Source organism: Schistosoma haematobium, chromosome ZW (genome assembly GCF_000699445.3).
Source record: "Schistosoma haematobium chromosome ZW, whole genome shotgun sequence".
NCBI classification, from domain to species: Eukaryota; Metazoa; Platyhelminthes; class Trematoda; order Strigeidida; family Schistosomatidae; genus Schistosoma; species Schistosoma haematobium.
The window spans coordinates 76,468,713-76,486,392 of record NC_067195.1 but is presented as its reverse complement, the minus strand read 5'-3'; the positions used below and the strand labels follow the sequence as shown (position 1 = coordinate 76,486,392).

Below are 17,680 nucleotides of genomic sequence, written 5' to 3'. Positions count from 1 at the left end.
CTATTATGTATTTTCTTGTCCACTTGTTGCTATGTCGAAATAAGTCTACAAAACTTATAGAGATAAAGGAACACACATACCTTTAGAATGTGCATACAAAATATGACCACAGGGCAGCATGTAGTCATTGAAACGCAATATTTTGACCTGAAGGATAAATTCATTTGAAGTAAAGCATACGTAGATGACTGACGTCGTCTCCTTTGCCTAGGATGTGTTGGCGAGTTAGAAGTTGTAAGCTCTTCAGAAGAATGATTATTACTATCATCATCTACATCCTGAACGCAAGCATCTGACTCTGACGAACTGCGTTTACGTCCATATGTACAGACATAACTCACGAAAAAGTACTTCAGAGTTGGATCATCACTGGAGACAAAGACGCATTTACTCTTCAGGCGGACTTAAATAATATGATAAACTGGTCTAAAGAGTGGCTAATGCCTATCAACTCGGAAAAGTGTGTCTACATGCACTTGGGGGATTCAAAGGTTAATACGTACAACATAGGGGATGTGTCATTACCCGTAGTCCGGTCTCATAAGGACCTAGGGGTGACAGTGAGCAATGATCTTAAGACGACGGCCCATTGCCGGGAGGTCGCAGTTAAGGGGTTTCGAACCCTCTGGGCTTTAAAAAGGACATTCACTAAGCTTGGTACTACCATGTTCACCACATTATACACATCCTTAGTGAGAACTAAGTTAGAGAACTGTGTTCAGGCTGCAAGCCCCTGTTTAAAAGGTGACTCAGACATACTAGAAAAGGTACAGAGGGCAGCTACGCGTGCAATTCCGGAACTCCGGGGTTTATCATATGAAGAGCGGCTTGAAAAACTGAACCTCTTTACTCTGTCCTATCCCAGACTAAGGGGAGATCTAATATTTCAGTTTGTTTCAGTTTGGGAAGGACAGGAGGCTCGATGGCCTATGTTAGTCCTGGCAATGGTGGTCTCTCAGTTGATCCAACTTTCTTTTGAAAGAATCGACGGATGGAGCCTCAACGACGTGCTGAGGTAGTGAATTCCACTCGTTGATGATTCGATGGGAAAGTCGATAGTCAGCTGACAAGTAATTTGTTCTCGGCTTATGAACTTTTTTGGAGTGTCCTCGTAAATTCTCTGTTTTGGAAGACAAGAAAAATGAGGGCATGTTAGGTGCAAATTTATCACTAAGCAATTTGTAGACTGTAATCAAGTCGCCTCTAGTTCTGCGATATGACAACGGGAAAAGGTTCAGCTTGGCCAGTCGAGATTCATACGGAAGCTTCGCTATTGCGGGAACCAGCTTAGTCGCCGTTCTCTGAACCTTTTCCAGAAGCTCACTGTCTTTTTAAAGCAGGGGCTAGCCGCCTGTATGCAGTACTCAAGTTTAGGACGAACGAACACTGTATACAAAGTCAAAAACGTCTTAGTGTCGACATGACTAAAAGCCCTACGTATTGACCATAACGTTCTAAAACTTTTGGCGGCTATTGCACGGCAGTGTGCAGTAGTCTTTAAGTCTTGACTAACGATAACTCCTAAGTCATTATATGTCTGGACGACAGGTAGCTCAGTGTTATTCATCGTATATGTATCTGTGCCTTGATGACCGATATGCATCACAACACACTTGGAAGTATTTATCGGCAACTGCCATGTTTGAGACCATTCAGATAACTTCTTCAGGTCATTTTGAAGTTCTAAGCTATCACTCTTACATCGTATCGTTCTCCATATCTTGACATCGTCAGCATATAGCAAGACCGATGATGATAGGAGACAAGGAAGGTCATTTACATATAAGAGGAATAGCACTGGCCCCAAAACTGTACCCTGGGGCACTCCGCTAAGCACAGTTTCCCAGCTAGATAACTTTGAGTTCACCCTTACTCTTTGTTGACGCCCAACTAAGAAGCCTTTTATCCACATCAATAAATTACCTCCAATCCCGATATGTCTTAACTTATATAACAGCCGGTTGTGCGGAACTTTATCAAAAGCTTTACTGAAATCAATGAAGGCGACGTCTACAGGTAGCTTTTGGTCCTTAAGAGCACACCAGCTTTCACGAGCCACTAATAAGTTAGTGAGACAAGAATAACCTATTCTGAAGCCATGCTGCTTCTCCGAGAGGATCCGGCTTTTATCGAGATACTTAAACAGCTCCTTCCGAATAATCTTTTCTAAGATTTTAACAACCACACTAGTTAGGCTAACGGGGCGGTAGTTCTCAGGTTTGTGTTTCGTGCCTGTTTTGAAGACAGGACTTACTATGGCGTTTTTCCAATCTTTCGGTAAGCGACCCTGCGTAACGGATAGGTTAAAGCATGTACTTAAAGGGCTTGCAACGAAGTTAGATAATTCCTTCAGTAGCCTAGGATGTAATTCATCGGGCCCCGTGGATTTACCTATGTCAAGCTTATTTAGCAGACCAAAGACATCGAGTTCTTTAATGGTCACGCTATCCAGTGTATGTATGGGGGGATCTGTATACGCTGACGAGAAGGGTGCTTCTATGGTATACACGTTGCTAAAGTAGTTCGAGAACGCTTGAGCCTTACCAAAGTCGTCCTCCACTAATGATGAAGCAGTACTGTCTCCCCATAGAGCAGGAATATTTCCTTTTCTCCTTGTCCTTTGGTTTATATAGGAATACAAGCGTTTAGGACATTCTATGGATTCCTTAACAAGTTTTTCTTCGTACAATTTTCTAGACTTACGGAGGGTCGAGGCACAAGTGTTCCGAGCCTTTCGATACTGAGATTTTGACTCATCAGTCCCCAGTAACCTAAATCTATCCCACGTTTTCCTTTTCTTACGGAGAAGGATACGGACCTCCCTACTGAACCATGGTGGTGAGTTTCTCGGCCCCTTTGGTATAGTCCAAGGGATGTGAGGTGTGGTAACTTTTAAGTATGATTTTCGAAATGCGTCCCAGGCCGTTTCAATGGAGGACTCTGGGTCTATTGTCCAATCTATTAACGATGCTGAGTGCATGATGTCTGGTATGTTTGCTTTCCAGACGTTGGGTCTGGACTGGACTGACGCGTCCTCATGACTGGCAGTTATATGGAAGTCGAAAGTTAAAACTGCGTGGTCACTTTTACCTAAGGGTGGCATATGGTGGAGGTTCGCAACATCATCCTCATAGTGAGTCAGTATAAGATCTAATAAGGATGATTCAGTGTCCGGGTCGTACCTAGTCGCTTCTTTCACATGTTGCACTAGGGCACATGTGATAACCGCATCAACTAGTTCCTGCTCGAAGGAATTTTCTGACGATTCAGTTCGCAGATTTTCCCAGTCTACCATAGGTGCATTAAAGTCCCCTAGGATTAGACATCGACCACTTTGGGACCAAGTATTGAGACTGCTTAACAGGATCTCATTTGCCTCACAGCTTGGACTGCGATAGACCAAACCAATCAGCAGCTCTTGTCCCTTGCATTTTAAGCGAAGACTAACTAATTCACACGTCCCACTCTCATGGGATACACTATCGATAATGGTAAATGGGATAGCATTCCTAATGAATAGAGCTACTCCCCCTCCTTTGCGCTTTTGTGTTCTGTCGGCCCTTACTAACGTAAAGCCCTCGAAATCAAGTTCTATACTATCTATAGCCTGTGTCAGCCAGGTTTCTGTTACTGCGATTATATCTGGCTTTATAGAGTCAATCTGCACACCTAGTTCCGATCGCTTATTAAGTAAGCTTCGTGCATTGGTGTAACAGATCCGAAGCCTGTTTAAGTGCCTTCGTGCTTCACCCAGAGCGGCTTCGGCATCATTCTCTGTCGAAGTCTTACAACCCGAAAATTTACAATTTTCAGGTCCTTTTCGCCAGCGTCTAACCTATGTTGTAGTTCTTTCTCGGCTTCCCGTCTTTTAACACGGTCTGCCAACGGTAGGTCCTTTCGGATAAAGACTCCTGAACCCTTTAATTTGTGTCCATTTTGTAAAATTAGGTCACGTTCGTTTGAAGAGCCGAATACTACTTTAAGCAGTCTGGAATGATTTGGTTTCGAGTCCGTTAGACTCCTAGTCTATACACCTTTAGCAAGGTGACCCCAGTCATATTTTGAGGCATGAGTTGATTAAGCAGCTGCCTAATCAGTACAATGTCATGCTCAAAACGAGCTTTAGGTTCAGAGCTATCGCTCTCCTTAATTCTATGAAAAATAGCTGATCTGTCGCTATGATCAGTTTTCGATTTTTCAACCACTTTTACGGGGGTAGGTTTCCCTTTTATATCAATACTTTTCTTTCTTACAACCTTTACCCATTCGTCAACGCTGCTGGTAGAAGCAATAGCAGTTGCGTCAAACCTAGTGTTGGGTTTTGGGGTTGTCGACGACCTGAGGGGTCGTGTTATGTTTACCATTTGAAACCGATCGAGCCTTGCGATTGCGGCTCCTAGGTGTTTCCTGTTGGATCCCATCTGGGAGACGGGGAACAGAAGACCCTACTTTTCTTGAGCTTTTTTTTAAGGCAGGCCCCTTTGAAGACTGCTTTTCCTTCTTTGACGGGCGTGAGTCATCTATCACCGGACTCACCTTAGTTTCCTTCACATTGATTTGCGTGTCAACAGATCGAGTGCTGTTTGACGCGTTCCGACTATGCTTTTGAAACACTTCTTTGCAGCATCAACCAGTGAGATGGCCTCGGTTAACAAGCTGTTTGCATCCGAGCAGCACTGTTGACAAAGCCACACACAACCCTTCTTACTGAACCGTTTGAAAGCAGCAGGCGTTAAGTTCGTGCAAACTTCGTGGTACCAGCCTTTGCACTCGTCGCACTGCATGCCGCTTTCAACAGGATAACGACAACCCGGACGTTGGCAACTGCTTTTTTTACACTGTCCGGTCATTTAGGAAGGGTTTTTTCAATATGCGATGATACCCAGAAACAAAAAAATTATCAATGACCAAAAAAAGTGAAGAGCTGTAGATTGCTAGGACCAAAAGTACTAACAGATACAGTTGAAAAAGAGGTACTAAAGAGTACCAACGACAAAAACAGTAAAAACGATACTTTAGTCAAATACTTTAACTGAAATAAATTCAATTAAAGTGAAAAGCAGTAGTCTTGATACGTAATAAACGATCAAAACAATGAAATTTACTCAGCGAGGAAAAATACCACTGTCCTTTTTAAATAGCGCGGGTGTTGTTGATGTACAGAATACTAAGAAATGATTTCGGACCTAACTTATTCTCTCTCTTCCTTCCCACTAGATCGGGACACCTCAGAGGACATAGCAGGCGAGTAGAAAAGCCAAGAACGAACAAAATACCCGTGGCATACAGGTTTTCACACCGAGTCATCAATACTTGGAACCTGCTGCCTGAAGCAGTGGTATCCGCACCTTCAATTGACTCTTTCAAGAGAAGACTGGACACTCACAGAAGCATACTAGAAAAGAAATAACACAGGCCGTAGGCCTTCTGTCCTTACTACACAAATCTGAATCTGTTCCCTTTGTATACTGACATAACGTACTTAGTATGCGTATACTAAAAAAATAATTACTAACCACAGAAGTCATATTACCTATATCATGCATCATCACGATGGCATCGTCTTCGTTACTTGAAGAATGAACGTTACTAGACATGGTGTGGCTGAACCCAATTCAAATCTAAAAATGCCTTGATTTGACCGCTTCTGAAAATTTTCATGAATTGTCGATGTGACGCACCAATCATTTTGCGACAGTTTGACCTTCAAGTGCTCGCAACCCCCAACAGTGGACTATACCCTAGGAGCGTTGCCAGCTTGTAAGATAGCGTTGTTCTTCGGGCTGAAGTGTAAGTCACTGACAAATTATGATGCACAAGTGGTTTTGTGTATAGCTTAAGGAATGTTGTGATTTACAGTGCTTACAACATTATGTGTAGGACTGAAAATTTACCTTTCTTTGTGATCACAGGCCTCCTAGATCGTCTGCATACGAGTGCTCTCCTCCAAAATCTTAAAAACTGGATTACTTTAACATCAATGACTTACAAAACTACATATTTTTAAGATCATTTGCCGCTACGTAAACTTAAAGAGACATTTCCAAAACAGGAATGATGTAGGATCTCTACCCCCTGTTATACATTGTATAACTATAGTTATACATAACCTATAGGTTTGACTTTTCGTGCAACTAATTGGTCCTTATATCATGAATTTCCTTTTTATATATGACAAGCAGTAATATTCTTATCTGGACTTTGTATACTGTATTCTAAATTTAATCTCTGAGCAAGTCTCAGTAGGTCCGTTTACTTATCCACTGAAAGTCAGTTAATTTTTTCAAGCAGTATATTTCTGGCGTAATCAATATAATTGCAGGGGTCTTGTCTCATGAATTCCTTGAATGTTCTCGAAGGGATCGACCTTGTTAGACCTGTCCAGTTTCAAAAGAAATACACTGAATTTAAACACAGGTCAAACAGATGAAAACAATATTTCTTGGTATGGTGGAGAAGATTTGTAGCTCAGGTGGATGATTTCGGTGGAGAACAAAACTCCCCCCAAAATATTTCTTGGTAGATCATCGTATTGTTTTTCTGTGATGCTTGATCTATCGCCTTATAATAGTCTAACTAGGTCTGCATCAGTTTTGAATTTCCACAAAGCTGTTTATTTCAAGGAGTCGTTTGCCTTCAATCCTCTCTTTGTTTTCATGACATCCAAACAAGTGTTAGATAAAGACACCAATCTGGTGTGCTCGAGTTTGGGTATTTCTTATTGAACTCTTGGCGTTTCTAAGCTGTCAAACTTAATTATTCTATTGTCTTCTCACCGATTAAGAAACAGAAGCGTTCAAAAATTTCGAATACCGAAGGAATATGGGTTGGACTAGTTGGTCTTAACATATCGAGATTATAGGGTGGAGAATAAGTCAGAATTAATATGACTTCACCGGACTGTTTGGTAATTTTGATTGCCATTCAGTTACTTACTGCATGTATTTGATATTGCATATAACTACATTTACGTTGCTTAGATAAATACATTGGTTTTCGTTACTGTCGTTCTGATCGTGTTCTTCTTCTGTGTGGATATGCAGCTCGACTTCTGCTACAACAAGATTTTAATATTTCATCCGACAATGAGGTTATTTGCAACATTATCCAGAAGTATATTGCCCTTCACCTGAGATGTGCAGTATATCTATAACCAACTAAGAAATACTATCAAGTTACCGGGACCCTAGAGAAGAGCACTGGTTAGGTGATACTTACTTACTTACGCCTGTTACTCTCAATGGAGCATAGGCCGCTGACCAGCATTCTCCAACCCACTCTGTCCTGGGCCTTCTTTTCTAGTTCCATCCAATTCTTGTTCATTTTTCTCATGTCTATCTCCATTTCTCGGCGTAATGTGTTCTTTGGTCTTCCTCTTTTCCTTTGACCTTCAGGATTCCATGCGAGGGCTTGTCTTGTGACGCAGTTGGGTGCTTTCCTCAATGTGTGTCCTATCCACTTCCAACGCTTCTTCCTGATTTCTTCCTCCGCTGGGATCTGGTTTGTTCTCTCCCACAGTACGTTGTTGCTAATAGTGTCCGGCCAATGGATCTGAAGTATTTTGCGTAGACAATTGTTAATAAACACCTGTATTTTCTGGATGATGGCTTTTGTAGTTCTCCAGGTTTCTGCCCCATACAGTAGAACTGCCTTGACATTTGTATTGAAAATCCTGACCTTGGTGTTGGTTGACAGTTGCTTTGAGTTCCAGATGTTCTTCAGTTGTAAATATGCTGCTCTTGCTTTGCCGCTCCGCGCCTTCACATCTGCATCAGATCCACCTTGTTCATCAATGATGCTGCCCAAATATGTAAAGGTTTTTACATCTTCCAAATCTTCTCCGTCAATTGTGATTGGATTGGTGCATCCTGTGTTGTATCGGAGAATCCTGCTTTTCCCTTTGTGTATATTGAGACCTACTGCTGCTGAGGCTGCTGCCACACTGTTCGTCTTCTCCTGCATCTGTTGCTGCGTTTGGGATAGTAGGGCCAGATCGTCTGCGAAGTCTAGATCATCCAACTGCATCTTAGTTGTCCATTGTATCCCGCGCTTCGCTTCAGACGTTGACGTCTTCATGATCCAGTCGATCACCAGGAGAAAGAGGAAGGGTGAGAGTAAGCAACCTTGCCTAACACCGGTCTTCACTTCGAACGACTTTGTCAACTGTCCTCCATGCACAATTTTGCAATGTAATCCATCATATGAGTTCTGTATGATATTGACTATCTTCTGAGGCACGCCGTAGTGTCGAAGAAGTTTCCATAATGTTGTTCTGTCCACGCTATCAAATGCCTTTTCGTAGTCAATGAAGTTGATGTAGAGTGATGAATTCCATTCAATTGATTGTTCCACAATGATCCGTAGAGTTGCGATTTGGTCTGTACACGATCTATCCTTACGGAGTCCTGCCTGTTGGCCACGAAGTTGGGCGTCTACGCAGTCCTTCATCCTGTTTAACAATACCCTGTTGAAGACTTTTCCCGGTATTGAGAGAAGAGTGATGCCCCTGTAGTTATCACACTTGCTGAGATCGCCTTTCTTTGGTATTTTGATCAGAAGTCCTTCTTTCCAGTCTTTTGGTACTTGTTCCTCATCCCGAATCTTATTGAAGAGAATGTGGAGTATCCTTGCAGTTGCCGCTACGTCTGCTTTTAGTGCCTCTGCTGGGATGTTGTCTGGTCCTGCTGCTTTGCCACTCTTGATTTATCTGATGGCCATGCTGATTTCTTCAATTGTTGGTGGGCCAACATTGATTGGGAGGTCCGTGGGTGCTGCTTCGATGTTGGGTGGGCTCAGTGGAGCTGGTCGATTCAAGAGTTCTTTGAAGTGTTCTACCCACCTGTCTTGTTGCTCTTCAGTGTTGGTGATTACCTCGCCTTCCTTGCTTTTCACTGGTCGTTCTGGTTTGCGGCGATTTCCAGAGAGTTTCTTTGTCGTGTCATACAGTTGTCTCATGTTTCCTTCTCTTGCAGCCTTTTCCGCCGCCGTTGCTAAATTTTCCACATATTTACGTTTGTCGGTTCTGATGCTCCTCTTTACTTGTTTGTTAACTTCTGTGTATTCAGCTTGTGCCTTGGCTTTTTCTGCTCTTGTTCGACTGGTATTGATTGCTGCCTTCTTGTTCCTCCTTTCTTGAATCTTATCCAGTGTATCAACAGTGATCCATTCTTTGTGGTGGTGCTTCTTGTGACCCAGGACCTCATGATATGTTGAAGTGATTGCCTCTTTGATTCCCTTCCAGTTGCTTTCCACAGTAGTTCCTTCTCCATTGAGTAGATCATGAAAGGCCTGGAACTTATTGCTGAGGTCTATCTTGAATTTGTTGAGTTTGATAGTATCCTGAAGAAAGGCCGTATTGGACTTTTGTGATATTGTCCGCCCCATTGTCCAGTGCTTCTTGAATTTCAATTTCATCTTGGCGTCCAGCAAGTGATGATCTGATGCTATATCAGCTCCTCTCTTGGTTCTCACGTCCTCTATAGTCCTCCTGAACGTTTTGTTGATGGAAATATGGTCGATTTGGTTTTGTGTAGAGTGATCCGGTGAAGTCCATGTGGTTTTGTGTATGCGTTTATGTGGGAATATGGTGCCGCCTATGACCAGCTTATTGAAGGCACATAGATTTGCAAATCTCTCACCATTTTCGTTTCTTTCTCCCAATCCGTGTCGTCCCATGATGTCTTCATATCCAGTGTTGTCCGTTCCAACCTTGGCATTGAAATCTCCCATCAGAATGGTCAGGTCCTTTGTTGGGAACTTCTCGATGATTGACTGCAGCCTATTGTAGAATTGATCTTTAGTGTCTTCATTGTAGTCGTTGGTAGGCGCATAGCATTGGATGATGTTCATTGAAATGCCCTCTTTCTTTGTTTTAAACGAGGCTTTGATGATCCTTGGTCCATGAGATTCCCATCCTATAAGCGCATTTCGCGCTTGTTTGGACAGCATCAATGCAACTCCTTGTGTATGTGATGCATTTTCTTCTTCATGGCCGGAGTATAACAGGAGCTCTCCTGTAGTTAGTCGTTGTTGTCCAACTTGTGTCCAATGTGTTTCACTGATCCCAAGTACCTCTAGGTTGTATCTTCTCATTTCTGCAGCAATTTGGAAGGCTCTCCCGGTGTCCCACATTGTACGAACATTCCATGTACCTAAATAAATGGTCGCTCTGGTTGTCAGAAGGGGCATCGGCCTCGTAACTTCCGAACGAATTCGGCTTTCATCATGAGGCGTCATAATTCTTCTAAATTAAGACCTTCTGACTCTCAGGGCAGAGTTTAAAAGATTTGAATAATTTTTTCTGGTTAGCGTTTTTTTAGCGAGTTAGTTTTCTACGGAATGGGGACGCTAACCCCATGCCCAACCCTCCTCCTTTATCCGGGCTTGGGACCGGCAATAGCCCCCGGGGGGACTCCAGGCGGAGTTGGTTAGGTGATGGGTTAAGTAAAAATATTACTGGTTCACTATCTCTGAAAATGAATTTTAGACATACTACCAAAGTACTGAATGTCCACCCACCGTTGTTGTTACCTTCTCGTGATAGTCGGTCTTGCCTAGCGTGATGAACCAATTGGGCTATACTGGCTGGGACATTCGTTCCTCAATGTCCTACAATGTCAAGCAGATAGGTTGAAAAACAGTAAGACTAAAAGCAGCAAACTTAAGGTCCAAAGGTGAAGTAGTACTGCTGACTGTACAGGCGTGATGGAAGTAAGGCGTTTTCCCCAGACAGCCAGCATAACGGCGATGCTGCCTTCCCACAAAGGTAGAGTGTGGTTATAAAAGTTTGACCCTAAAAATGCACACCTCGCCTTATCCCACGGATATCCATCCCTGGCAGTAAAATTTCAACAAATACGGAACTAGCACAAAAATTAACCACAAAAAGGTCGTGTGTGACTGGCCTTAAGCAGTTGTGCCTTGGGCACTGCAATCACGCTCTCAGGTCACTAAGACCAACTCTAACCCAATATCCTTTTCAAGTTCCTCTAGAAGAACCCTTCTACGGTGTGCGAAACTGGGAAGTGATAATTGTCCTCATACCTTTAACAACAAATAGACCATATTGCTATCAGTTATCGTTGAAGAAGCTCGATAGAAGGCAGCCACTCGTTCTGAAGTACATACTTAGACTCTGATCACGCTCTAATACGAGCACGCACCCCATCTGACTGATCGTCCCAATATATAGGAAAGAATCAAAATCATTCTATGATAACCATAGACGGATTAGTTTAACTAATATAGCATCTACATTAATTATCCGGCACCTGACAAAAACTCGTTAACTGTAAATACGAGAAAATCAGGGGAGTGATGGCAAATCAATCGATGAGGTTGTAAATCTTCACCGACTGAGATGATTAGGCTACGTGTTATGTATGCCTGGACACCGGCTATCACTGAATGGTGTTGCAGACGGACGGAAGAAAGTTAGGGGCGGCCAAACCAAAACGTGGCATCAGTCCATGAAGTCAATAACTTCTGATCTGAACCATGCTGGTAGATTCAGATTACTTGGTTGGAGTCCGCACAATTATCGTAATCAATGGTTGGAGACCCTGGGTGACATGACTGAGAATCGACTACAATGGCATAGGTTTATACACTCTGTCTTTCCTTAAACCATGAGATTAAAATTGCTTTATACCTTTATTTCTACGAACCAATTCTTTCTCCCTACATCATATCCTTATATGCAATATTTTTATATATTAAGACCATTAAAGTAACTGCTTTTATGAATTTGGTGTTCATCTTGTTGTGTTGATGAGGTGTGGCAACTTGGACCGATGCATATATGTGCCTGGTCCTACGTTGTAGCTGACCGCCTGACTGTTACTCAATACAACTACAGTCATAAAAAGTTAAGGGATCGACCCCAAAGATGGGGATCTCACTGCAGTCAAAAAGGATCATTCGTGCTAACACTACAAGTTCTTGATACTACGACTTTAAAGTCGTCCCAAAATTGGACGCAGCTGAAATCAAATATAATCGCCATAATTTTGCCATCCAGGAAAATCGAACGTCAGTCGGTCAGCTACAATGTAGGACCATGCGCATATATTCATCGGTCCAAGTTGCCATACCTCATTAGCACAAGATGAACACCGAATTCATAGTAGTTAATTTAATGGTGGTAATATGTAAAAGAAAGATTGCATTTAAGGATATGATGCAGGAAGAAAGAATTAGTACGTAGAAATAAAGGTATGAATCAATTCTAACGGAATACGATACCAATATCAATATACAATCATTGAACAGCAAAGTCACTAAACCAGTTTACTCACAAATGGTCCTGTGTTTCTCAGGGTATCACAGCCCACTTTACAGCGTTTTAACCGCGTAAAACCATTAACGAAATTATACCCGACCAACCGATGGAATTCCGAAGCGAGCAAACCATAACTAAGTTCTAAAGCCCTCATGTACCTGCCCCAAACAATTTCGAGAAACAGTAACGCCCATTAGTATATCAATGCTGTTATTCAGAATCGCAGTGACCGTCCTGTGAATTGTAAAATTTAATAAAAGTCAAACCTTTACAATAATTTTACACTTCTTTTTTTTATTACCAACAACAGGCAGCATAAGGTAAAACTTAGAGTGATACTCGTTAACACTGAACACTGTGCCTATAAAACATCTATCAAAAGTTATCACATCAAATTACTACTTACATTATCTTTCCTCCTTCGACAACTTTTTTTAAGCTTATCACTAATATCACGGAAAGAAACTTGCGTTGCGATGTCATACAATTTTTCAAGGCATTTTTCTGTGACAGTTGATGATTAAAAGCGTGGTAATGCTCCTAATAATTAAGAATAAGACGACACGGTCTTACTTTTTTTGCTGTCATGAAGCCTGCAGTTTTGAAGATCTCTTAGATGTAGTGCCAAATAGTGTTAAGTAGCTGGGCACTTCAGTTTTCATGACGTATGAAAAAATATGGCGCATGGGAGTTTTGGAATGATTATCTATTAACCGCCTCACTATGGCCATCTGAAATGTAAATTAATAGCAAAAAAACTTAGTGAACTTAAAGGTTCCTCCTTTTTTATTGTTGAAGACACGTATCCGATGTTCTCAGTTCCTCAGGTGATAAAGAGGAATGTGGACTTGGTAATCCAATAACAAGTCTCCATGGATTACCACGCGCATTTGACTTAGACCGTTACATGAATTATTATTTGTTATTTATTTGAACAGAAACATTGGTACAAAGGAGGCACCAAATACATATGCTCCACACAATAATAATGAGGCTGTGAAGAAATAGAGAATGTAACGTGTGTATAAGAAAAAGGAGAACAACAACGAGCATAAGTTAGTGTGTGAGAATAAAATAATAATGAGAGATGCAATTTAGTTAGCAGAAATACAACCAGAAAGAATTCTTTCAGTTAAAGAAGTTACGTTTATCTCTCATAATTGGACTGGTAGCTAGACTTGAACCTAACTCGGTTTGATATTTAGTTGCGACAGAAGCTGTAACCAACTTACTGAAATCAATCCGCTTAAGATGATGAATTTTTTAGCCACTAAAATGTAAGGTAAAGTTAGCGCAAACAAGGGCATGATCAGAGTCCAGATAGGTACTCCAAAAGCACTGGCAATCTTGTACACAACCACACCAGCAGTAGCTGATCGCGGTGTGGTCAATCTGCGTCCAGGCTTGAGATGCAGAGGGAGGACGCCAGGCAGAACATCGGCGATGACTATGCCGGCAGAACCAGGTTGTGGTCTGCTCACAGTTGTAGTAGAAGGTCACTGTTATCTGATCTACGATCAACAGGCCCCCACTGACCACCTAAAGGACTCTCGTCTATGCCTAGACGCCCGACCTGAGCATTCAAGTCTCCGGTTAGTACTACAATATCTGTCGAACGCACTATCTGGAGAAGAACAGATAACTGGTGGTAAAACTCATCCTTGATTGCATCCGGGCTGCAATCTGTCGGGGCATAGGCGGAGATGACGAAAAGATATCGTTTCTCACACGGATTTCTTCTCGCTTTGATGGAACTTTCTAATCTAACAACACAGCGGATTGTTAATGGGATCCAACCGATCAGTGCTGTCTCAGCTCTAGCGCTTAGTGAGACACGAACGCCAGCAAAACCAGACGGAGATATCACAGGGTCCCCGGATAAACGCACGTAAAACAATCTTTTTAAAGCGACAGATGGAGAGCGGATTTGTAGTACTTCATTAGAGTCTTGAATACGGGTCTCGGTAGACAACAGATATCGATATTAAGACTTTCTAAAGACAGCCAGCCCTATGTGTTGTCCGATCTCCATTAGTGTGCGAACATTGAAGGAGGTCAGTTTGAGTGATATATGTGGTTTCAGAAAGACTTAGTATTCGTAGTCGGTGGTAGCATCCAACTTTCGACCGGTCAGTAACTCGAGATCGTTTACATAGGACAGGGCTAGCTGCTATATAAGCATAACATTGGCACTCGAGCCTAATACTGCTGATGACATGCTCTGCGTAACAACGTGTAGTTTTGCAAATCTAGAACAGACTTGAGTTGCCAATGTTACTTGTTCGGCCGAGAACCCACTACCAACAGGTATTGACGCGGAGGTTGACGACAACGTTTCAACTTATGTAGAATTTATCTAATTCGTCCATAAATATCTTTTGTCTTAAATTTAGCACACACATGTACTCCCATCAGTAAAAGTTGGATGATGTTCGCGTACTCTCGGATTAATGTCGTAAGGTCTATCCCGTTAGTAAGAAGCTATGTTGGTTCGTGCTACTTAAGACTTTTTACGACTAAGTCAGATGCAAATGAATCATCAGAAAACTGCGTTGGTAACCTATGCTTATTTTTAATCTAGTATTTTAGTTTCTGATTTCCCACTGCTTAGTGAAGCTGTGAATGCAAAAGACTTTGAATTAGTATCGAAAATAGTTGTGGAACAGGTAATGAACAAAAATACATTCATTTAACACTTGTTCATGTTAAAGGATCCCTTTGAGGTTAAACGCATACGGATCCCTATAGAAAATTCAAAGTCCTCTCCTAATCTTATTCCTTCACAGTCACACAGGCGAATGGTTGGATGCATCTGTAAGTTGACCTTAGCGAATGCTTGTTAGTTTTATTAAGTTCATTTTTCTCTCTTTTATTAAATTATATGATGTAGCGTGCAATCCACAGTTCTGATTTTTCCTAATACACCTGTTACATAGGATATTAGAATATATTTTGAATGCAAGATTAACAGTTTTGCGAAGTCAGACGAGTTAGTGGCAAAAAGATGTTAGAAAACTACAGATGTCCGTAAAATTATGTATTCTAAGCATTTTTCACATATCGTAAGATCTATTGAGTGACAAAATTACAGAAGCCTTAAGGTAGTCGGACCAATAAATGATCGCGGTTCTTGGAGCTTTTAGAACTTGTCATAGCTGTGTAAAAGTTTGTTGGCTAGATGGTCTCTATGGTTAAAGGATGCAAAGAGCTTTGCTAAAAGAAACTAGCAACAACGTGTATGGACCTACTTGTTATCTTTTTGTTGGGAGTTCAAGTTGTATTGTCCGCTTACTACTTCCTGATCTTAAACTAATGTTCGTTTTTCAACATATTCATACTAAATACATCTACATCTATTTAGAACTGGGTGTGGAGTGAAGGGAAGATTTCAGCTTATATTATATTGGTTTTCTACCAATGAGAATATCCACTGTGGCTCAAATATTGATTCGAATTTTCATATATTATGAGACATTTATCCCACAGACAAAAATTTTATTTGTCTAGAATGTTTTGCTTACTAGTTATATACTAGTCAGACATGAAGCATTCTAAAGCAGATAATGTGTTTAAGATTGGTTTCTGTACGAAAGCTTATTTGACATATTTTATGACCTCAATATTAGTTTACTTGTAAGTGCATTAGTGAGTTAGTAATGATGATATCACTCCCTGTTGTTTTTGAAGATAAGAAGTGTAGAGTGAATTCAAAACACAGTCAGACACAACAATCCTACATACTATAACATGATAATTTTTGTGTGCATCATGAGAAGGCATAATTTCTGTCTGGAGAAACACTCACATAACATAACAGCTACTATCATAAATGATAACAAGGCTAGTAAAATGAAGAATGATACTACAGTTTTTGTATTAATTAATTTAGATTAATAAGCAACAGTAATCACATGAGTATTGCCTTAGTGAGAGAAGCGGTAGAATTGTATCCAAAATCAGTAATCCGCTCAAACAGTTAGTGCAGTCAACGCAGTTAACATATAATCTGACATAGATAATAAAGATAGTAGTCTAAAATTAATAAACTGGTCTCCCGCCTGTTTCTAAACATGGCAATTTCAACTGCCCTGTAAAAACGGCTATTAGTTATTTTAAATCCCATCATAACTTAGATATAGTACTTTTCGGGTATGGTTAGACAAATAAATGTCTCCGTAAATTAATTTATAGCCAAATATTAAACACGCCTTGACGGATTAGATAAAGCTAAGGTCTATTCTGAGGTTTACTGAATTATATATTTAGCACAAATTTTTTGAAACTTACGATCACTTTTTTTCCTTAGGTGAACCGGAAGCGGACTCTATCAATTGGCTAGAATTAGAAAAAGGCGATCCAGTTCAGTGTTATTGTGGCCACTGGTTTAAATTAGTCAATTATGAAGACTACTTTAATATGACTAATCAATAAAACTGTTCATAAATACGTTCTAATCTATTAGTTTAATTTGCTACCATATTCGGTATAATATTCATTGCCGTCTTTGGATAATTGAAAACTGTGTCTTACTATTCAGTGTAATGATAAATGCCAAAACTGAACTGCGTAAAAATGATTCTAATTTAAGTAGTATGTACTCCAAATGTATTTATCTTTCTGTTGGTTATCCTATTGAGTAACTTGCTTACTAACTTGTCGAAAGTGGATAAGATAGCACCAAATATATACAAATACTGACCAAGAACTTTAACAGAGGAATCTGAAGCCCAAAAAGTATGGTCGGTCGTAAGAATTCTACACACTGCTGTATTTATCTTTACTAAAATTGACGTCATAATGTTTCCCTATTCAAAGATGGGTGAAATATTTCCCACAAATATTGGAATTTCAAGTTTCATGATGGATTTGTAAATATATTGCTGACCTGTTAGTACTGACATTACTCAACATTGATGTCACTGTTATAGGTCGAAATTTAACGCGGTCAAAGTGTCCTGTGTGTTAATAATTTAGTACATAAATAATAATTTCGACTCACCCAATAAAAGAAGCTTGTAATTGTTTTACAGTACTTTACGAGCTGACCTGGAGGAATACACTTGTATTTACTATTCACTTTTTGCAGTTGAACGAGAGTCAGAAGTAAACAATTACCTTTAAGGATATACATGTTATACATGAATATCAGTGCAGTGAAGAAGGCACCCAATATATATGCACCACACCAGTAATTCGATTTGTGTGAGGGCTGGGACACTGCCCGGGCGCCCAGTGGGGCTGCTCCCCGAGCTTTTGACTTAGAGCTCTAATCGACAAGGCAGCTGAGCAACTTTAGAAGATGTAGTCCCATGGCATCCGGTGACCTACAATATGCCACAGTTTCCCTCAGGACCCTATGTGCATCATTGGTTCGGAACCAGGGTTCTCAAATAATGAGGC

The 17,680-nt window shown here is 40.9% G+C and overlaps 1 protein-coding gene across 3 annotated transcripts; it reads left to right on the top strand.

Annotated features, from left to right (window-relative positions):
* Window positions 1-5,731: 5,731 nt before the first annotated feature.
* Window positions 5,732-16,726, top strand: COX5B_1 (Cytochrome c oxidase subunit 5B; the record flags this gene model as incomplete). 3 transcript variants are annotated; one of them, XM_051218871.1, is made up of 5 exons in its annotated part: window positions 5,732-5,790; window positions 14,674-14,835; window positions 14,870-14,946; window positions 14,992-15,094; window positions 16,587-16,726. In XM_051218871.1, coding segments are annotated over 5 exons (525 nt in total), but the record flags the coding sequence as incomplete, so codon positions are not given. The 3 variants fall into 3 exon arrangements, with proteins under 3 accessions (XP_051072510.1, XP_051072511.1, XP_051072512.1); XM_051218873.1 differs by lacking the exon at window positions 14,674-14,835; XM_051218872.1 differs by lacking the exon at window positions 14,674-14,835 and having other exon boundaries at window positions 14,862-15,094.
* Between the last annotated feature and the right edge of the window lie 954 nt (window positions 16,727-17,680).